This window comes from Narcine bancroftii, chromosome 1 (assembly GCF_036971445.1).
Source record: "Narcine bancroftii isolate sNarBan1 chromosome 1, sNarBan1.hap1, whole genome shotgun sequence".
Lineage (NCBI taxonomy): Eukaryota > Metazoa > Chordata > Chondrichthyes > Torpediniformes > Narcinidae > Narcine > Narcine bancroftii.
The window spans coordinates 217937049-217960680 of record NC_091469.1 but is presented as its reverse complement, the minus strand read 5'-3'; the positions used below and the strand labels follow the sequence as shown (position 1 = coordinate 217960680).

Below are 23632 nucleotides of genomic sequence, written 5' to 3'. Positions count from 1 at the left end.
AAGTAGGGCCGAACTGGCTTGTTCTGTGCTGTAAGTGGTTATATGGTTATATGATTTTGTTCTGGAGGGCATTTTGACTGTAATGTTACATTTGCTAAAGATTACTCTCTACTCAATAGACAATAGACAATATGAGCTGGAGTAGGCCCTTCGGCCCGTCGAGCCAGCACCGCCATTTTACAGATCATGGCTGATCACTACCATCAGTACCCCTTTCCAGCCTTATCCCCATAACCCTTAACTCTTTTGCCCACTAGAGTCTTATCTAACTCTCTTTTGAACATAATCAGCGAATCTGCCCCTACCACCCTCTGTGGCAGAGCATTCCACAGATTCACACTTCTCTGGGTAAAAAAGTGTTTTCTCATCTCCGTCCTAAAGGGCCTACCCTGTATTCTTAAACTATGCCCTCTAGTCCTCGTCTCCCCCATAATTGGGAACAAGTAATCCGACTTCACCCTGTCTATCCCCCTGATAATTTTGTATACCTCAATCATGTCCCCCCTCATCCTTCTAAACTCCATCGGATACAAGTCCAGTTTTTCTAGCCTTTCAGCATATGTCAACCCCGCCATCTCTGGAACTAACCTTGTAAATCTGCGCTGCACACCCTCTATAGCTTGTATGTCCTTCCTCAAAATTGGAGACCAGAACTGGACGCAATACTCCAGGTGGGGTCTCACTTTTGAGAGGATGCCTTCCTCTTTTCTCCCAGTTTTTCCAAGAGGCAATACATTCCATGATATCTGAAATGTCTTCCTTTTACAGAGGGCTTGTCTTCTCCTCCACTGTGGTTGATGGAGCCCTCTCCTGCATTTGCTCCATTTCTCAAAGTTCTACTCTCATCCCTTCCTCCATGCAGAACAGAGACAATATTCCCCTGGTCATCACTTTTAATCTCAATCATCTTCTTTAAACACATCTTCCCTCCATGTTTTAAATCTGCCTGCACTGCAAACTTATCCCTGAATAAACAACACAGCAGAGAACCACAGAATCAGTTTTAAAATGCAAACAGTTTTAATACTTCAATTGTAACACCGGTGGGAGAGAGGGGCCACTCTGAAATATCAGTGATATTCCTATACTGTTGATTCCCTTTCTCAAAATTCGTACAGAAATGGGTCAATTCATATAGTCAATTAGATCAATGCTTACGCAGGATTTCACATCATCTAACTAATTGGAAACAGCTTTCACATTTGTTCATGGACTGAGAATTTCTTAGTTCATTTAGTGATGGCTCTCAAAACCTTTATTTACTTCTTTGCTTCAATTACTCATTCAATACTGTCACAGCTAACGTCTCTTACAGAAGTAGAATTATTGCTCTTGACGAATGAAATATGTGACAGCCCTTCTGGGGAGATGTAAATTTAAAAAATTTTTTTAACAGAAACTGAACAAGAGAGTTCACTCTTAGTTAAAAAGTTTTTCTGTAGGTTCCAATCTTTAGCAATAAGAGTTGGCCACATACAATGTAAAAACTCCCAGAATTCTTTACAATGTCACAAGATAATGCTTAATTAACCACAAATCTTTTACACCAGCAGTAAAGAGATTCCACCCCTCTTCACTGTCCACAGGAATCAATATTTCAGGGACTCCTTTGTCCATTCATCCCTCCTTGTATTTGCATTTGTCATGTCTGACCTGCAATTGCAGGATTGGCAAAACCTGCTCTTCCAGCTCCTCCCTTACCTCCAGCTAGGGTCCTAAACAACCCTTGCCGGTGATGCTGATTTACATTCACTTCCACCAATAACACGTGCATTTGGTGTGCCTGATGTGACTGCCTCCACATCAGAAAGACAAAGGGCAGAATGGGTGACCAATCTGCAGAGCACATGCCATTTCACTTTCCCATTCTTGTCCTCCACTGTCAGGGTGAGGCCTTGTACAAACTTGAGGAACCACATCTCATATTCCACCTGTGAAATCTGTATCCCACTGGTATGAACATTGAATTTTCCAATGTAGGTAATGCATCCCCTTTATCTTCCCCACCTTTTCAAATTCACATTTGGTCTTTTCCATCCTCCCACCCCCATTCCATCCAACCACCTCTACCAATACATTTCACTTACTGAATCCCCAACCTGGTTGCCTTTCTCTTAATGGATCCCATTATTACCTCATCAGACACCCAATACATTCTTTTTTTCTGACTCTGTCTGTCTGTCTCATCCTTGATACCGAGGGAGCTCTTGCCCATGGCTAAACAAAGTGGATAATGGGCATTAGGATAGTACTGAGACTCTCAAGTTCCTTCAGTGGAGTACACCACCTATACTTCCCATCTGCCTGTCTCATCAGGCATCTTTTTCTCCACCTGTTGGCCTCATCAGTCTACTGTAGACTACAGGGATACACAAATCCCTTTGAATTTCAGCAACAATCAGTTTTAAAAAAAAAGTACCCTGCTGTTCTTCCTTTTAAATTGAGTAATTTCATACTTATTATTATTCTTTCTTTGGCTTGGCTTCGCGGACGAAGATTTATGGAGGGGGTAAAAAGTCCACGTCAGCTGCAGGCTCGTTTGTGGCTGACCAGTCCGATGCGGGACAGGCAGACACGATTGCAGCGGTTGCAAGGGAAAATTGGTTGGTTGGGGTTGGGTGTTGGGTTTTTCCTCCTTTGCCTTTTGTCAGTGAGGTGGGCTCCTTTAGAAATAATCATTACTATGTCAGTCTCCAGACACGTCTAGGGAATTAGCTGGATGAGCACAAAGGTTTCCTTTTAAATAAATTGCAAACCTCAAAATGTTCAAAAGTTTTTATTTTTTTCCACCACTTGATGGCACTATTTCTCCTCCTCCAAATATCTTGGTGCTCAATGCTATTAAAATATTTCTGTCTCTATTCTTATTATTTCTATTAATATTTAACAATGTAACAATTTATTTTTAAAAAATATTTCTATTGTTACATTGTCTCAGATCATCACAATTTAGTTTCTGAAATTCATAAGCACAAATCACAATTTTGCTTTAACAATCAAAATTAGAATAATAATCAATCAGAGACAATTTAACATAATATCAAATCAACATCACTCATCAACAAAAACGCATCCAATTGAATTATCCCAACAAGTTTGGGGGATGAGAGTTGATGAATTTTTTATGCTTGTTTATTATGACAGCAATTTTGAACATCCAATAATCCTGATATTTAGCAATCACCTGGAAATGTAATGTTTCCTCTATGTGTGTATGGATGAGAGGGAAGCAACTGAAGGAGAAACATTCAACATAGAAGCAATGCAGAAATTTACCATCAAAATACATGGAAACTGATCAACAGCAGGTGACTTGCAGTTAAATGTTAAATGCGTTGTCCTAACCCAAATGTGTTAATAAAATATGGACAATTGGAGATACTAAATTCCTGCCTACAGATAACAGTATTGGGGGAAGGGCCTCACATTTGATAAACAACACTTACTTTTGAAAACTTTTTGCAACTTAATACAAATAGACAGGACCAGTAAGAATAAAAGTGAAAGCTGCTGTGAAAAATAAAGATATTTTAATTCATTATCCTCTAAATGTGCACAGCTGAGAAGCGAGAGATTACTCATTTGTATTCATAAGACCAGGGGCAGCAAAAGGAAACATACCATTGTACAAAATCTTTCTTTGGCTCCTTTGGAATATTAAGTCTACTTCTTTTTCTATTTTGGTAGCTTTATAAAATTCAGAGGAGGTGTACAAGAAGGATTCACAGCTTCCATCCCCATTGTTATTCAAAAACGAAGGTTCTGTATAGCTAAGAGGGAAAGGGGAGGGAAATTTTGCAGAATTCCTTAAAATAATGAAGAGGCAAGATTAAATGCTCACTGATAAATTATTTTCATTGAATAGTTTGCCAAAGATCAGTGTTCATGTTCATAAAAGCAAGGAACAGTATAACAATTCATTGGCTGTTCTTCACCCTACAGCAGTAATCGCATGGAGCAGGCATCTAATTTAATGCTGATTCTTTGAGTTCCTCCAAAAGGTAAATGGACCTCTGCTTAGGGTGAAGGCCATATCATAAAATTAGATGGAACCAATGAATATAAATCAGATTTAATTTTCCAAACAACTAAAAACATTGGACATTTCACAGAATCAGAGAGGAATTCTTCATTTTCCCAAATGTCTTTTGTATTTTTTCTCTTTTCCAGAAGGCTATCTAACATGGGGTTGGGTTGCAGCTGCATGATGGGGAGAAAGTGGAGAGCCACTTTGAGGTCAATGCAGTGAGGATTTAGCTGCGTAATTTGTTTGTATGCTGGTTCCTCCTGTTTGGTGTTTCAGAATTCAGAACATGTCCCAGGAGAGCTCAAAGGCAGGGTCCCCCTGGAGATCCTGGTTTAAATTTTGCTGCAATGCCACATTCAAAAGAGTTCTACAGGGAATGACATAATCACATGCTGTCCCATTGTAGAAATTGCCGTAAGAGTCCCATGGTTGGCCTGACGGGTTAGAAATAGAATCAAAATCAATTTCCTCCAGGTTGTTGGGCTGAAAAAATGGATCAAATTTCAATTTCAAGTGCAATTTTCTAAATGTGATACATTGAGAATGTCGCATTTTTTTTTCAAATCACCTCCAATTACCTTAAGATTTTAGACAAAGCCTCTTTCCATAAAACAATGAGCACTCTCACCTCTGTTCACATGTTCGCTCTAAGTGTTATGTACTTACACTTTTGGTGTCAACATTAATTTAAATTACCCTCTTTTCCATGTTTTTGAATATTTAAAAAAATTTTCATAGACTCGTCAAACAAATAATAATCTTTTTTTAACATTCATGTAGCATGCAAAGTCCTTATTTACCCCCCCACCCTCAGAGAACTGAAACTACCATCAATTAAATTACCTCGATAGCAAAACAAAAAACAATCCATATATTCCCCACTCTTCTTTTCCCCTTCCCAATTTATCTCCCCCCACCCCACCCTCCGCCGGCACCAATAACCAAGCTATTGATCCCAATCCCCTCACTATTTTGAGATGTGCCTAATGCACCCATCTACTACTTGTATCTCCCTCCCTTTCGTTGAACTCCCAGTATTCATTCTTACTTCTAATATGCATTCATCTTTAAACATTAACATTATGGAAAAAAAAATCCCCCTCGTATTCCTCACAATTACAATATTTACTATCCATCTTTCCTCGTTTCCCTCTTTTCACCTTATTTACATTTACATTTAATCTTCAAGTGATGGCGGGGTTCTTACAAAGTCCATGGTCTTCCTTGGATCCTTAAACTTCCTAACCCCGCCCTTACTATCTTTAGAGTTGCCAGGTGAAGGAGGGTAAACATACCTTTTTGTTTTAGGCTCTTTTTAACCAGGTCAAATTCCTTCCTGCATTTCAATAATGTCGCGCTTGTGTCCGAGTAGAATAAAACCTTCTCCCTCATATTCCACTGGAACCCCCCACCCAGCCTTCGCACCCACTGCCACCATCCATAAAATCCTCTCTCTATCATGGTAGTGAAGGATCCTTACCAGGATAGAGTGGGGTCATTGGTTTGGCCCCAGGCGGGGCTCTTTTCCATGTTCATAGACTTTATTTACTTTGGTTCCACCTGGAATGATAGTGATCATGGTTGCAATGTAACTAGCAATGCCTTACTGTTTGATTAGACTTGGCTGCCAGCAGGGGGATGATGCACAGTATGCAGATCTGTAATGGGGACTGCAGCCTCACGGCCTGGCTCATGGTGCTGTTTACAACAACTTTAAAGTAAAGTACCTTTTCTTTCATCCATGTGTTGTCTTAAGAACTCCCACGTATAAAATTAAACATGGTGTCAGAAGTGAGATGAAGGAAATATTTTAAAAGGAAAAATCAAAAGTCAGCAACTGATCAGTGAAGAGAAGCTAACATTGAGAACAATGGAAAGATTACATCCACCAGCGAAACTTCAGTTGACAGGTAATGTTGCTGAAAATTGGAACAGATTTAAACAGCATTTTGGATAGTATTTAGTGGCAGTTGGAACTAATGAAAAAAGTAATAAAGTTAAAGCATCAGTTTTCTTACATGTCATGGGTCATGAAGCCCTGTATAATAACTTCACATTTGTTGCTGAAAGAGACAAAATGAAACTGGAAAAAGTAATGGAACAGTTTGAGGCATACTGCATACCTAAACATAATGTGACATTTGAGAGGCACAGATTTTTTACATTTCCAGAAAATGGAAGAAGGTATTCATAGAATGTGAATGAATTGAGAAACAGAAGTAAAATGCATGAATTTGGTGGACTGACTGATTCGCTGATAAAAGACAGACTTCTGTGTGGTATTCCAGATAATAGTCGAAGGGAAAGGTTGCTAACAGAGCAAAATCTAGACCTGGAAAAAGCCATAGCACTCTGTAGAGCTCCAGAAACTAAAATTGCAGGCAAAAGAGCTGGTCAGTGAAACGAGTTGCAATGTGGATGTAGTGAGCAAGAACAGACATAAACCCATTTAACAAAAAGGAAAGAGAGACGTAGCCAGCGAACAAAAATGAAAGGGACAATCGAAAGCCACGTCTTCAATGCGGTGCACAACACCTGCCAAAAAAGTGTCCAGCATATAATACAGCACATGCTGTATGTGCCACAAATGCAACCATTATATCCATTGTTGTAGGAACCAAGTGCAACAAAGCAAGGTACCTGCAATAGATGAAAGGGAGATAGAGGAATTCTATGTAGACATTGTGACTGAAAACAAGAAAGAAAACATTGGATGTTGAGATTAAAAGTGAATGACATATTCATTTCAGTAAAATTGGATACTGGAGCACAAATTAATGTAATATCAGAGACTGATTTTAGGAAGATTAGACCTAGACCAAAGATGAATAGAACAAAAGTGAAGGTGGCAGGATATTCAGGTGCCAATATACCAGTGCAAGAAGAATGCATGGTCAAAGTGAAACACAAGGACAAAGAGCACATGCTAGCATTCATCATGGTACCAAAGGATGTACAAGTCATACTAGGTTTATCAGCCTATGAGAAAATGAACATGGTAAAAAGCAAAGGAGAGGCAGTCGATGATGAACTCATGAAGGAATACAATGACCTATTTCAGGGTCTAGGCTGCCTTCCAGGAGATCAGAGCGGATAAACATGTGCCACCGATAATACATCCATGCAGAAAAGTTCCATTTGCACTTCAAAATCAACTAAAGGCAGAGTTGAACAGGATGGAAAGACTGAAGGGGATTCAAAAGATAGATGAGCCAATGGAGTGGGTGAGTTCACTCATTGTGGTCAAAAAGAATGGAAAGATTAGAATTTGCCTGGATCCAAGAGATCTAAACAGAGCAATAAAGAGAGAACACTTTAAGCTTCTGACGCATAAAGAAATCACGTCACAATTTGCAAATGTAATGTTTTTCAGCAAGTTAGATGCATCATCAGGATTTTGGCAGTTAAAATTGGACGAACCAAGTTCAAGACTGTGCATGTTCAATAGTCCATTTGACAGATACAGATTCCTAAGGTGACCATTTGGAATTCCCTCAGCTCCTGAAATGTATCACAAAACTATCCACATGGTCTATGAGCACGTGGACGGAGTTGATACCTCAATAGATGACATCATAGTATGGGGAACCATGAGAATGGAGCATGATGAGAGACTAAGGAAAGTGCTGGAAGCAACAAGGAAAGCAAACTTGAAGCTGAATAGAGAGAAATGCCAGCTCAGAGTGACAGAACTAACATTTGTAGGAGATATTATTGGCAGTGAGGGCATCAGACCAGATCCCAGAAAGGTGTCTGCCATTGGGAACATGCCAAGGCCACAATGCAAAATGAATGTACAGAGGTTTAATGGAATGGTCAACTATATGGGTAAATTCATATCCAACCTCTCAGAAAAGGCTGCTCCATTGAGAAGACGAACAGAAAAGAACATTGAATGGGAGTGGGATCATGACCACGAAAAGTCATGGAGGGAACTAAAGAAACTGTTCACAGAGGAACCAGTTCTGAGGTTTTATGACCCAGCGAGAATCAAGATATCGTCAGATGCATCACATAGTGGGCTCGGTGCAGTTCTTCTGCAAAAATATGATGACTGGCAACACATTTCATAAGCATCACGCTCAATGCCAGACACAGAGACATGATATGCTCAAATTGAAAAGGAGCTCTTGAGCATCACATACTCCTGTGAAAGATTTCATCAGTTTGTGTCAGGACAAGCAATCAGTGCAGAGACTGACCATAAGCCCTTGATTGCATTGTTCCAAAAGCCATTAAATGAATGTTCACTTAGAATTCAAAGAATGATGATTAGGCTGCAACGTTATACACTGAATATGGCATACACTCTGGGTAAGCTGATGGACACAGCGGACACATTGTCTAGAGCGGTTGACGCAAGAGACCCCGCAAACACCAAAATGGATGAACACATGAATGCCTTTATGGACATGATCACAAGTGCACTGCCCATATCAGATACAAAAATTGAGCTCATAAAGTCAGAGACAAACAAAGATGAAACACTGAGACAACTGAGAAAAAACATCTTGGATGGATGGCCCATCATGAAGAAGAACTGCTCACCTGACGTTTCAGAGTACTGGAACTGCAGGTCGGGACTGTCAGTGGTTTAAGACATCATCTACAAATGAAGCAAAATCCTTATCCCAAAGAGACTGAGAAAAGAGATGCTAAAAATGATCCATGAAGGACATCTCGGAATCAAAAAGTGTAAGAAAAGAGCACGAGATTTGATGTACTGGCCAAGAAACAACAATGATATAACAAATGAAATGTCAAACTGTACAATATGCTGGAAATATCAAGCAAGCAATCCTGCAGAACCACTAAAGCTACACCCAGCACCATACAGACTTTACCAGAAGGTAGGCACTGACCTATTTAAATGTTAAGGGAAAGACTATCTAGTAGTCACAGACTATTACTCCCTATATCCAGAGGTGTGTAGACTGAACATCACGACTGCAGACGTTGTAATAACAGGTATGAAAGCCATATTCTCCAGACATGGCGTGGCAAGCGAGATCTTCACAGACAATGGACCCCAGTTTTGCAATTTAAAGTTCCAACAGTTTGCCAAAGAGTAGGACTTTGTGCACACCACATTGAGTTCTCATTTTCCACAGTCCAATGATCTAAAGGAAAAATCAGTACAGACAATAAAAAGACTGATGAACAAAACAAAGACAGTGGAATGGACTTCTACCAGAGCATGTTAGTATACTGCACAATGCCGCTCGAGTGTGGTATGTCACTAACACAACTCCTTATGGGACATAGGCTAAGATCAAACCTACCCATTCAGGAGAACTTCCTAAAACAAGAAGAGGGAGAAAGTGAGGAAATTCAAAGAACAACAGAAAGAAAATCAAAAGTATTACTTTTGCAGAGGAACAAAAAACCTACTAGAACTAAAACAAACTTATGGACTTAGAAGGGAACTGTCCTTTGTGAAGTCCAGCCAAGATCATACACCATTCAGACAGATGAAGGTACTGTTCTGCGAAGAAATTGTCGGGACCTTCAAATGGGACCAGCCACAGTAGATGGAAAGACAGATACTGTTGAACAACCTGAATGCTCATCTGAGAAGACATCGTCTGAGGCAACAACTCAGATTCAAGGCCATGAATCAGGAAATCGTCAAGACATGTGAATCCTCCTAAGAGACTCACTGAGCAAATTTAAAGACTCCTGTTATAGAATGAAGTAGTGCCAACCAAGACATCATTCTATCCTAATCTCATTTCCCTGCTTTTGGCCTCTATACCTCAAAATCTTTCTTCTCCATTAAACTATTCAAATGTGTGTGTGTTTTTTTAAAATTTTGTAATTTTTCCTGTGTCAACCTACACCTCTGGCAACTTGCTCAATGTACCCACCACCGTCTGTGTGAAAAATTGCCTTTCGAATCCCCTTTCAATATTTTCCCTATCACTTTAAACCTTTATCCAGTTTTAGAATCCCTAACTTTAGAAAAAAGACTCTGTGGCTATCTACGCTACATTCCAGAAGAAACAGTTCTATTTTATCCACTCAAAACCTCCAGCCTTGTGAATCTTTTTTTTTAACCTTCTCGAGCTTAATCATGTTCTTACAATAGTATTGCAAACAGAACATTATCTCTGATTCTCTTTGTTTCTGAGGTCAAAGAATGGCTAGATGAATTTCACAACCATACCTCTGCTTCTGCCTGCTCCCAGGGCAGCACTCTGAAATCCTCATTTATCCAAAATTTTTAAATTTTCAGATAAATGAGGATATCTCAAACAAATCAGAAATCTTCATTATCCAATTTTTTTTTTGGAACTGAACTGACCTCACAGGTTGGAAAAAGCTTCACCTGATATGAAATTAGAATGATAATTATCCTCATTTCAGCTAACTTCCTCCCCTCTCTCTTTCTTCTTTACCTACCCAAATCTCCCTCTCAAACTGCGTGCCACTGTTTCCTTACTGCAAGCAGTTGGAAGAATCCCTTGTCCTGGCATCATCAAGGAGAGCAGCCTTCCAAGCAGAAGAGGGACCTAGGGCTCAGTAGCATTCCCTCCTATCCCCTTCCTTCCCTCCCTCCCTCCTTGACACGCCAGAGCTCTTGATGCCAAACTCTCCCCTCAGCCTACTATCGCACACACACATACACCAGACACCCTGGTGTGCGGTAGGTCTAGGGAAGAATTCAGAGTCGGGACTCAACTCAGGAGCTCCGGTGACCAGGCAGACCAGAGCCCGCTGACTCCCCAGGGATCAGTAGCAGCAGTCGGGAAATCTCAGTGATCGGCAGTGGGCGGTGGTGTTGTGGCCAGGATTTTTGTGATAAGAATTAAACAATATTTTAATGCTTTAAAAGCCTTCCTTTGTTATTTAATGTTATTTTAAAAACATTCATACAAGTGATTTGCTGTTGCTACTGGGCTGTTTTTAAAAAAATGATCAGTTCTCTGAAAAAAAATGTTTATCTGACATAGGCCCGGTCCCAACCATTTCAGATAAGAAAAATAGTGGATCTAATCTTATGAAGTGGTTGGCCATCGTTACCCAATGCCCAGCCGAATAAGTTAGAGATAACTTCCTGAGTGTGTATCAGGAGGAAGGTGTTACCCAATGTGGATGTATCTCTATAATTTGTACAACAGGAAAAAAAAAATCCAGAAAAAGTGGCCTGTGACACACTTGGCTGGAGATCAGAAAATGCAGACAGGGTGTGTCTCCTGAAAGACTGCATATAACTGTTATAGTGGAAGTTGTGGTCGAGACAGAAAGTCTAAATTACACAGTACCACAGTGGGAATATTCTCCCTTTGATGTTGAAAAATTGCAGAAAGTGCACCGAAGGGGTGACCACCCTCCAACCAAAGTTTGCAGCAGAGATGACTAAATCAGATGTTTCTACATCACAGCTCACTCCCTGCACCCATATAGAAAATGTGGCACTCTGTTGATGGCAGGGTAGAAGTGACTCTCCCCACTCCCCAAACACTATAGTGTACCCTCTGCTCAGCATGCCTCCAACTTAATTTTTCCACTTGACTCACTCATGGAGCCACAGTTTCATCCAACTGTCCCTTTTCCGTAGCCTCGCGCTGAGCTCTTTAAGTTGGAGGCATGCTGAGCAGAGGGTACACTATAGTGTTTGGGGAGTGGGGAGAGTCACTTCTACCCTGCCATCAACAGAGTGCCACATTTTCTATATGGGTGCAGGGAGTGTGCTGAGAAGGACCAAACATGAAGAGGTTTCCAATTGCAAATCATGCTTCTGGACAGGCAACTTGTCCTCTTGCTATTTTGGGTGCAACTTAAAACATAACACACAATTTGGCATGTTACTCATGCAACTTATGGTGGTGGATGTGGAATGTCACTTGAGTCTTTTAAATTCTTGGAAATTTCTCAATGAGCTATCTCTAGATTATTACCCAATGTCTTCTTCTTGGTTAGTAACCACTAATGTATTTAAGTACATTCTAATATTTTGGGGTTGACATTGATCTTGACAATGGCTTTAATATGAATACTTTTCTCATGCAGATCATATCTGTCTTGTTTTCTGATGATCATTGCTTTAAGTTAAAATCTTTCAGCCTTAAGATGGGACATAGAATTGCTAGGAAATGCTGGTGTACAGTGCAAAACAGCAAGAGACAATGATTACTTGAATTTTCAGAAAGGAGAGGCATTCGGCAGAAACCAATAAGGCTGTTAATGAGAGGAATAAGTAGATGAGGTTGGTTAGAATAAAGGAAAAGATGGACAATCCAATCTATACCTTGACCTCAACCAAATCAGGTAGCAAGCAAAGAAAAAAAACTGATATAAACAGGTGTAAAGAATATAAATAGCTTTCAATTGATGTGAAACCATAAAATCTTGTTGGTTGGTGCCTTTCAAATTGCGAGATTTTGAATCAATTTTCTGAAGAGATGCACTTTTACAGAAGAATCTCACACTTGGATTCATCACCTGCAAGCTACTCTGTGGAAAAATAGCAGAATCAGAATCAGGCTTATTGTCATGAACATGTGTCACAAAATTTGTGGTTTTGCGGTAGCAGCCTTGTGCCTTACAGGTGCAACATTGCTATAAATGACAATTCCTTAAATACAAGTTTTGGGAAAAAAAATTTTTTTTAATTATTTCAAAAAATTTAAACATACAGCCCAAGAGCTGGTGGGCCCAATTTACACCCAATTAACCTATACCCCATGGTAAGTTTCGAACAGTGGGAGGAAACTGGAGCCTCTGGGGAAAACCCACGCAGACACAGGGAGAATGTACAAACTCCTTACAGACAGCATGGGATTCGAACCCAAAATTCAACGAGTGCAAAAAAAAACAGAAAAAAATGAGGTAGTGTTCATTCAGAAATCTGATGGAGGAGGGGAAGAAGCTGTTTTTTGTAATGTTGAGTGTGTGTCTTTAGGCTCCTGCACCTACTTGCTGATGAGAGGTGCGAGAAGAGAGCCTGGCCTGGGTGGGGAGGGCGCTTGATGATAGAAGTTGCTTTCTTGAGACATCACCTCTTGTAGATGCCCATGATGGTACTGGCTGAATTTACAACCCTATGTAGCCTTTTCCTGTCTTGTGCATTGGCACCTCTATACCAGACAGTGATGCAGAGTCAGGATGGTATACCTGTAGAAATTTGTCAGAGTCTTTGGTCATATACCAAATCTCAAACTCCTCATGAGGTATAGCTGCTGGCAAGCCTTCTTCATAATTGCATCAATATGATGGGCCTAGTATAGGTCTTCAGAGAAGTTGACATCCAGGAATTTGAGGTTCCTTACTCTCTCCACTGCTGATCTATCGATGCGTATTGGCTTGTGTTCTGATTTCCCCTTCTTGAACACCACCATCAATTAACATTGACATTGAGTGGAGAGTTATTGTTGTGACACCACTCAACTAGCTGATCTATCTCCCTTCTGTACACTTGCTCATTTCCGTCTGTGATTCTGCCAACAACCGTGGTGTCATCAGCAAATTTATGGATGGCATTTGAACTAAGGCTAGTCACTTGGTCACAGGTGTAGAGAGAGTAGAGCAGTAGGTTAAGCAGGAATCCTTGAAATGTGCCTGTGTTATCAGTGAGGAGATGTTGTTACTGAACCAAAATGATCTCAAAATTAGCTCATTATCATTAGACTGCAGAAAATGGATATTTGGTGGTGCTTAACCTTTCAACAGTTAACATTTTGAAGATATATATTAGCCATCCTCTGCAAAGAGGAGAGCAGCACTGTCGCTTCATGCTTGCCCAGTCAAAAATTACTATAGATAATTGCCACTATAGATAAGCTGCTACTTATTTGTTAAAACTAGTGACCAATGCCTACCATTCCATCTTGCATCTGTATTTTGGAAATCAGACCACCAGTCAGTGCTTCTTCTACCTGCTTCAAGTGAAGCTGAGACATGAGGACTTGAGTGAGTAGACTGGCCCCTTTTCAAGCATTTCGCAACCAATCTTAATGAATACATCACCACCATCACTAATGTGTAGAACATGGAACAGAATTGCACAATATGGGCCCTTTGGACCACGATGTTGTGATGACCTTTATAAACCTAGTCCACATCAAATCTAATCCTTCCCTTCCTTACAGACCATAGGGTCATTTAAATGCCCTTATTGTATCAGCCTCTATCACCACCCCCGGCAATGCATGCCAGTCACCTACCTCTCTGTGTAAAAAAAACCTACATCTGACATCTCCCCTAAAGTTTCATCCACTAACTTTAAACAGATGTGTAGAAGATTGTGTGCCAAAGTGAGCAAATTGTGTGTTCCCCAACCAGAAACCAATGTTGATCAGTGAAGTCTGCTCACTACTGAAGATCAGGAATGAGACAGGCGATCCATCCCTTTACAAGAAATCCAGATAGAATTCAAGCAAGGTTATCAGAGATGCCGAGAGGCAGTACCACACCAGACTTGACTCCCAGATGAACCTCATGGACACTAGGCATCTGTGGCAGGGCATGCGTGCCATCGCGGGCTAGAAAGAAAAACTGGAAGAATAACAACCAGCAGTGTATCCATCCCAGATATTCTTCAAGCACGAGGTCAGCAAGCCAGTGGCACACACCTCATGCACATCTGCCCCCACAGTCACTGTCACAGATGTCAGATCTCAGTCTCCAGAGGGCGAGCTCGCGGAGAGTGAACAGTCCAGCCAGAGTCTGTGGATGTGTCCTCTAAGCCTGCACAGAGCAGCTAGGAGAGCAGTCACAGACATCTTCAACAGGCTGAAGTATCCATCAGCTTCATTATCCTCCTGGTGTTGAAGAAGAATGTAGTGACAGGCCTAAATAACTACCGGCCTGTGGCTCTGACGTCCACCAAGAGATTGGCTATGGCTCACATTTACCCAGTCTCCTGGGACACCTTGACTCATTTCAATTCAACTTCTGATTCAACAGATTCATGGTATATCCCTGGCCTTCCACTCAGCCCTGGAACATCTAGATAACAAGGATACAATGGACTATTATTTCATTGACTACAGTTCTACCTTCATAGCATAGTTAGTGTACAGTTAGTGCAATGCCTTCACAGTGCCAGTGAAATGGGTTCAAATCTGGCGCTGTCTGAATGGAGTTTATACGTTCTCCCCATGTCTGCGTGGGTTTTCCCCGGGGTCTGTGGAGGGGTAGTTCTTTGCTGTCATCAAATTGGACATAGAAGGCACTGAGTTCCTCTGGGAGAGGAGCTTTGCCATCTGATACTTGACTGGATTCGGTTTTGTAGCAGGTTATGGCATTTAAGCCATGCCACAGCTGTCTTGTGTCCCTTGTTGTTCCCATTCTCATCTGGAATCTCTACTTCTCTTGGCAGTTGGCTGTCTACAAGGCATAACTGTTCCTTTTGTATTGATCTGGATCTCCGGACCTAAATCCCTGTGATCTGGCTCTCAGCAGGTTCTGAATTTCATTGTTCATTCAGGACTTTTGATGGGACCACACTCATACACAGCTGTTTTGATAAAGTCTGTGACATCTCTGGTGTAATCATTTTGATACTCAGCTGAGTTCTTGAACACTGCCCAATCTGCTGACTTGAGGTAGTCCTGTAACTGTTCTTCAGACTCCTATGACCTCTTCCTATCTGTCCTGATCTCCGGAGCCTCTCTTTTTAGCCTCTGTATGAAATCCGAAGGAGCACAGCCAGGTGATCTGATTTGCACATTGTAGTCTCGGGAAAGAATGGTAGGCCTTCCTTATCTTGGTGTAGTGTGTATGGGACCTTTGGTACAGCAGGTTACATGCTGGTGGTAGTTGGGCAAGCTTTTCTTGACACAGTCCTGGTTAAAGTCATCAACTAAGATTTGTAGAGTGTCGGGCTGAGCCAGCCATCCAGTGAGAATCATTGATGAGAACTCTCCGAGCAGATCGAAGGGTCTGCATTTAATTGAAATTTGCTCCAAGGCAGTAGATCAGGAGGTTGAAATAATGCCATTGTCCATGCACCACCCGAGCACACACCACCCCCACTCCCTTTCCCATGATCTGTGTTCCGATCCAGTCTGTGAATGGTGAAACCCTCTGGTCAGATAGCAATGACCCAAAACCTTTCTTCCCTCCATCCACACCTGCTTATGCCTTGGTAAAGTGGACAATGTAACAAAGGAAAGAACCCATCCCATTTTCTTCTCTCTCCTGCTATCAGGAAGAAAATTAAGAGTGTGAAATCATGCACCAACCAATTCAAGGACAGTTTCTTTTCCACTACTATCAGAATACTGAATGAACCTCTGGTAAAATAATGTTGTCCCTACTTTTTTAAACTGATCTCTCATTGAAACCCAACTGTCTGCTGTGTGTTTTATTCTACTGTATGGATAAACTTGTGAGATAATATTTGAAACAAACCTTTTTGCTGCACTTTGTCACCTGTGACAATGTGAACTTGAATTTGATTCACAGCAAATAATGCATTATCTGTGCTGAGTCATATCATTTCATTTTACACAAGTTAATTATAACTGTATGCTTCTAATCACACCTTGGAAATTCTTTCAACAATTCTCTTGCATTTGCCTCACTGAAACTGGGTAAAGTGTAAGACTTCCACACAGTTGAAATCAACTGCAGTGTGAATGCTTTAACCAGCTAAGAACACATGATGGGCATGGGGAAGGACAGTAGTCACCAGTCCTCACCACTCAACCTATGCTGGAGTATGCATGCTCTCTCTGCGGGTTTTCCCTTGGTGCTTTTGTTTCCTACTACCTCATGAAAGTGTGCTGGTTGGTTGATTGGGCACTATAATTTACTTCTTATTGTAGGTATGTAGTGAAAGAATCAAAGGGGAGTTGATGGATACAAGAAAAATGATTGTAGGTTCAGCGGAAAATAAGGAGAGCATCAATGAGATTGATGATATTGCCCTGCTGTGGGCAGAATAGGATTCAATAATCTGAATGTCTTCCTGCTACAGTGTAGTAAGAGGCTATTGCTTAGGTAAGCAACATAACATTACTTTGTGCCTATTCGATAAATGTACAAGGAGACTGTCATATGGGCTTAGGCTACTCAGTAAGCGTCGGGTTGTACAAAAGCAGAAATTATAAAATAACTTTTTAATGAATATGGTTTCCAAACACCTAACCTTCACAACATTAACTCACCAAGCTGCTAATCAAGCCATTCTAAGATAATAAAGAAAATCCTGCAGAGTATTATTTAAAAGGTTAATTGACTCCATACAGATTAGTTGCTCTTGGCACTTTAAGCAGCTGATTAACTTAGGATGTTTCTTTTCGCAAACCCTAATGAATCCTGACTTCTGGGAACAGGTTTATTTTATTGTTATCTTGATTTTGTTGATTTTGGAAATCATTATGTCAGTCGTAGTGGTCCAATGCAGTTGCCTTTGTAAGTTGAGAGGGAGCAGTGAAGTAAATAGAACACCCAGCTAACTAAAGAGTGTAATGGCATTCACTTCTGGCTTCCCAGGGGTCAACGGTAGATTAAACATGGTCTTGTCTGTTCACTATCACTAGTCTTTATACCCCTCCTTGAATGTATAGCTTGTTTGAGATCATAAGTAGCACATCATTCAGGACTTTGGTTGCTTTCCTATGACAGCTGTGATTCATTGATCCTATGCTCCTTCATGCTTCTTATACACCAATCTATTATTGGTTGATGTTTGACAAGTATTATCCCCTCCAGCAGTGGCACATCTCCTATTGGGAGCTCAGGCACAGCCACACACCCAACTAGAAATAATATCAAGCATTAAATCGAGTGAAAAGAACATTTCTTTGCTGAGATGAAGGATCCTTGTGTTCATTCATGAATGAAGCCCATGGATGGCAGTAGTGTAACACTATTTTTGCTATGAAAGTATGTTATGAGCTAATTGAGGACGGTACAAACCCGGCATATTTTCTTAATCACTGTCTCATGTTGAACTTGGGAAAATGCATCCTCTCATTTTTATTGAATCCTCATCAGCAAGGTTTGAATACTCTTGTCATAATAGCTTTTCATGCAATGGACAGTTTCCTGAAAAGCTGAGCCATTTCGTTTCCTCAGAAAATCATCTTGGATGCAAAATGAAGGCTTCAATATTTGTCTGAATTTGAAAGCCTGCGCAAAAACAGGGATGGTTCCATTCATGGCCACAGGGCAGTGATTTTGTAGATGAAGTGAACATCTTGATTCCCAGATTTTCTGCAATTTCTGGTGCAGGATCTGAATTTTTGCTATATAAGAGTGTGAAAATACAATATTCCCAGCTTTGGAGCTCTTAAAGAGGCACGGAGACCATTGCTTATGGTAACCTGACTGATCTGGCACAGTTTTGGGTTTGAGTGGAAGTGGATGATTCGAGTGGAGACCATAACATGCTGATATTGATATGACCTATTTTGAAGGTGGGCACTGTGGTAATGAGGTCTGTGGTCCCTTTCCAATCCAAAGAAATGCAATTTTACACGCGAGGTGAAAGACATTTGAAGAAGCTTTGAGGGTTCTTGTGTGCTTCACTAATGTGTACTCTTCAATAAGGGGTTGGTAGGTCTGACCCTTCAACATACTCTGATTGACATCTGCTCTTGTATTCCAAGCTCTCTCTTTTGCTGAAATGCACATCTATGCCCCTTTATAATCTCAATTGTGCAACTGTGAATAAATAATTCAAGGACTGTGCATGATATAATATGCTTAGTTAAATGATGTGCTAACTGGGTGGCACGGTTGGTGTAGCACTTAGCACAATGCCTTTACAGAGCCAGCGATTGTGATCAGGATTTAAATCGAGCTGTGTCTGAAAGGAGTTTGTACGTTCTCCCCGTATCTGTGTAGGTTTTCTCCGGGGGTTCCGGTTTCGTCCCACGGTCCGAAACACACTGACGGTGTTGGTTAATTGGGTGTAAATTCAACAGCGCAGACTTGTGACCTGAAATGTCTACATTTAAATTTAAAAATTTAATTTAAATTTAAATTAAAATCTCATGTTAAATTTATGTGCTTCTGTCAATCACTTTAAAGTTCTAAAACTATTGTGTAATGCACAAAAGTCGTCACGTTGTACAATAAAATTTTCATCCAAAGTGCCTTATCTCTGGTCAGCCACGTAACGTCAATCACTACTTTGTAGTCCACAAAGAGCTTCAGTTCAGTTAAATTAGAAAGATCTTTGGCTGACTAAGAAATAGTTAAGTGATCCTTTGGTCAACCAATTAATGGTTACATTTATTCAGTAAATACTATTTTTGTATGTACTTTATGTCATCATTGTGTCAGGAGAGAAATGTTATAATTCATACAAAGTCTCAGTATGGCATGAGCCCAGTGTGGTCTATGTAATCTTACTGTGTAATATTGTCTTGAGTTTATACCAGAACTGTATACAATGAGTATTTAATTTCATCCCACATAGGTATATATCAATCTATTTCAAATAATTATTGCTTTATTAATTTTTTCCAGTGTCACAGATTTTACTCAAATTCAATTCCATCATATCTTTTGATTTTGTCACCAACAGACAAGTTTTATCTTCGCAAAAATCCGGACCCCGATCAACCTTCCCGAAGAACTGCAGGGAAGCAGTTTGGTTGAGCTAGTGGAGTTGTTCTAGTGAACCGGTGCGGACTCGAAAGGTCGACATGGCCTGTTTCTGCTCCGTAAATGGTTATATGGTTAATTGCAGTATGTAATGCTATATACAATGTCTCTCCTTTTAATTGAATTTATCTTATGTTAACATTCAGCTCCCATTTACTTTATTTCAGTTTCTTGTTAAACAATGTAATTTTCTTAAAATTAGTAGGAGCAAATTTTATTATTGGTACATTCCATATTTTCAGCAAATATTTTCTTTTGCAGATGAATACTATGCAATTCAAATTCCTACTGATTAGAAAACCATCTCGGTGAGGATTGATGAGGAAACTTGGCAGGACCAATGGAGGTAGTCTGTGTTGAAACTGAGGCTGATGTGGTTCGGGCCAATTTGGGATTGGGAAGTCAGTGGGCCGACAGAATAAAAGGGAAGATTGGAAACTATAAATGGCTGCTTTATCACTTCAGTCTCAATAGGCCGTAAAAATAAGATCCATCACTCAATCTAATTTTAGGCCAATACAATTAAAACATTAAAATTATAATAGCTGACAAGTGTAGTTCAGGAGTGGGGTAAATGATTTGGTAGAGTTATCAGACAAAGAGACATAGTGTGTCAAAATGTATAGTTTAAAGTGGGATATAAGCAACACACTATTTAATCAGAAGATGGTGGCTTTTGGTAAGCATGTTGTTGAGTTTAGTAGAAGATCTTTTCAAGGTTACATTGGACATGGATCCAGCAGAAAAAGAAACACATTATTGATACTAGTGCTCTTGTGATATGTTGGTGCCCAGCGGAACCTTTGAGGTTGGATTATTTTCTAGTTTATGTTGCTTTCCCAGCAATAATAAGCGAGAAGGTGGAGAAGGAGTTTCGACATGTGCTTTATTAATCCAGGACGTACAAAAGCTTGGATTAGTTTGACTGAACCATTTTACTATCATTTTAAATTTGGAAGGCCAATAAAATACTGTTATGACTAATATCCTGAATTGATAAATCACTGAATAAATTATGCTAAACTTCCATGATAATATTACATCTGATGCTATTTATTGCCATGTAATAAAATAGAAATGTAATATAATAGAAAATTGCTTTCAGTTTGCCATAGACGGACAAAGATTGGGCATTAGCAATGCTGAGCACCCCTTTGAATCAGAGAAAGAGAACCAAAAGAGAGACTCCTCAGAGACACTGAATGTCCGTGCATTTGCCTGCAATATTCTCACAGCCTCTGCAGCCGCACAAGACTCTAGTTCTGTTCAAACCATTGGCAACCCTATCCTAGAACCAAACCTCAACGATGATGAGGAAGGCTTCAGTGCCCAGAACCTTTTGGGAGCCCTTCTTGGACTCTAGCACCTTCTCGAATCCTGGTTCTAATACCTGGTTCCCATGAGCCAGTTTCCAGCAGCCTGCTGTCTGGTCTCAGTCATTTGACCCCAGGTCACCTGCAGGCCGCAGCCTGTGTGGGTTCCTTGGCTGCTTATCCCTTGGCGGATTTGCTGCCATGGTCACTCTCCTACAGGATCATCTCCCGTGCTTTTCCTCAACAGGAATGTTCTACCCATTACTCCTGCCTCATGCCAGTCCGCTGTGCCCCCAGCCTTGCAACTACTTGTGGCTGCTGCCAAACACAGGTGCTGTCATCTTGGGCCTGGACCACACAGTTGCAGGATTTAAAATAAAACCGATGGCTCCTTCAACAGGCTTTTTAAAGCTTCCAAAAGCGCCACCAATTTTTGAATATAAATGAACATGCAGTCACTACAACTATTTATCAGAATTAACGCCCAGGAGGCGTGTATTTGTAGAAACCTGCACTAACTCCCAATATCCAACTTGAGCTGGTGGATTGCTGGAGACTGCTGTCAGGAGACCCATGCTGGGCTGTGGACTACTAGAAACTGGCTGGAGGGGCACAAGGTATTGGAAACAGGATGCAAAAGATGTGCCCAGGGCGCTGAAGGGTTCCTGACTGTGTTGGAGGTTCCGATCTGGAGCATGGGTTGCCAATGGTTTGGACTGGACTCTGCATGGCAGCGGAGGCGCTGGGGGCGAATCTACGGAGACTTGCTGACTCTGGGGGACTCTCGTTTGCTTCTCTCTCGCAGACTATAAGTCTGACTGTAAGACTGTAAGAGACACTTTGGCAATTCCTGCCAGTGGTGAATCTATCTGCCTTGCAGCAGGAATAAAGAAAGTTAATGTAATATGATACTGTTTTATTACTATGATAATAAATTGAATCTTGCTATCTTCTCAATTGCTGAGAACCCAACATAACCTAATAAAAAAAGTCCTGTCTCATGACCCCAGTTAAATGCCTACTCTCTGCCACACTGTTACAATTGATGATGTATGAAATACACACTTAACTTCTCTTTCTATGGAAATTGCATTTATAAACTGAGTTTGACTACAGCAGTTTTCTGACATTCTTCATGACACAATCAGAGACAGCTGCTGTACTTTTGAGGTGTTTGAGAAGATTTGGTACAATATCAAAGACTCTTGAAAACCTCTATAGGTGTACTGTGGAGAGAATTCTGGCTAGTTGCATCACTGTCTGCTATGGAGGCGCCAATTCTCAGGGCAAGAAAAATTCTCCAGAGGGTTGTTAATTCAGCCTGCGGCAACACGGCAGCAGACTTCACTCCATCAAGGACATCTACAAGAGGTCGTGTCTTAAGAAAGCAGCCTCTATCCATAAAGGTACCCAATACCCAGACTATGCTCTTTTCACTCTGCTACCATTAGGAAAAACATGCAGGAGACTAAAGACGAGTACTCAATGGCACAAGGACAGCTTCTTCCCCGCTGCCATCAGATTTCTGAATGATCAATGAACCAAAGACACTGCCTCACTTTGACTTTTCATGCACTATTTTTATTTATTGTTGTAACGTAGTTGATATGAATGTTTTCACACTGACGCTGCTGTAAAACAATGAATTTCACAGCTGGTTCACGATAATAAATTCTGATTCTGAAAACAATGCCTTGGGCAGCAATGGAACTGAAAGTTGTCTTAAACTTCCAACCTTCAAGATGTCTTGGTGCTGGATCTGCTTTCACAGTTTTGAGATTTTCTACATTTCAATACCATGTTCTACACCATGACCTGTTGCAAATAAAGAAAGACAAAATATAGAATGCATGGAATACCCTTTAATTTGTCAAGCAGATTAGTGGTTGTGGCAGGACTGCTTCATCCGTTATGGCTCCAAATCTTCACCCTGTAATCTTTATATTGGTCTCCTGTTTGAAGTTGTCAGATTGAAAATTTTCTTCATGCCAATTCATTTTCTTTCATTTGAGTAGTCCATCCAAGCAGACCATATAATCTATCCTCTTTATTAGTAATGCCCAAGTGAAATGAATGAATTTTCTATTGAGATCAAAATTGGGGATGATCTTGGAGACATTCAGCAGGTCAGAGAAAGAAAAAGTTGTCCTTCAGGATTGTTTATCAGGTTCGGAAAATGTTTGAGTTTCAAAAAAAATAGATCATAGATCAGTGGTTCTCAACCTTTTTCTTTCCACTCACATGCCACTTTAAGTATTCCCTATGCCATAGGTGCTGTGTGATTAATAAGGGATTGCTTAACGTGGTATGTGGGTGGAAATAAAAAGTTTGAAAACCACTGTTTTAATCATACCTAATTGACTCATTATGTGCATGGTTTCATAACTCCTAAGGAAATGGGCCAATGACCATTTTTCTTTAGCAAAATATTTCAGTAACAATTGGATCTAGAGCAGTGATTCTCAACCTTCCCTTCCCACTCACATCCAACCTTAAGCAATCCCTTTCCTAATCACAGAGCACTTATATGTATAGGGATTACTTCAAGTGGGATGTGAGTGGAAAGAAAATGGTTGAGGAAAAATTTGAATTTTTGTGTTTGATTATCACTATTAGCCTTAATAATCTTGTGCAAAGGTTGAATTGGCTTCAATTGCATCATACACCATGCCATTTACAAAATATTCATGTGCATAATGGTACCTTGCTAGGAAATGTAAACTAAAGT

The 23632-nt window shown here is 40.5% G+C and overlaps 1 protein-coding gene across 1 annotated transcript in view; it reads left to right on the top strand.

The window, feature by feature from the left end:
- cetn3 (centrin 3) overlaps nt 1-20036 on the top strand; it is a 69384-nt gene extending 49348 nt beyond the window's left edge. Inside the window, exon 5 of the mRNA XM_069890787.1 lies at nt 19853-20036. Coding sequence (XP_069746888.1) covers nt 19853-19887 — 35 coding nt within the window. The 3' untranslated portion in view covers nt 19888-20036. The remainder of the gene's footprint in view (nt 1-19852) is intronic.
- The last annotated feature ends 3596 nt before the right edge of the window (nt 20037-23632 follow it).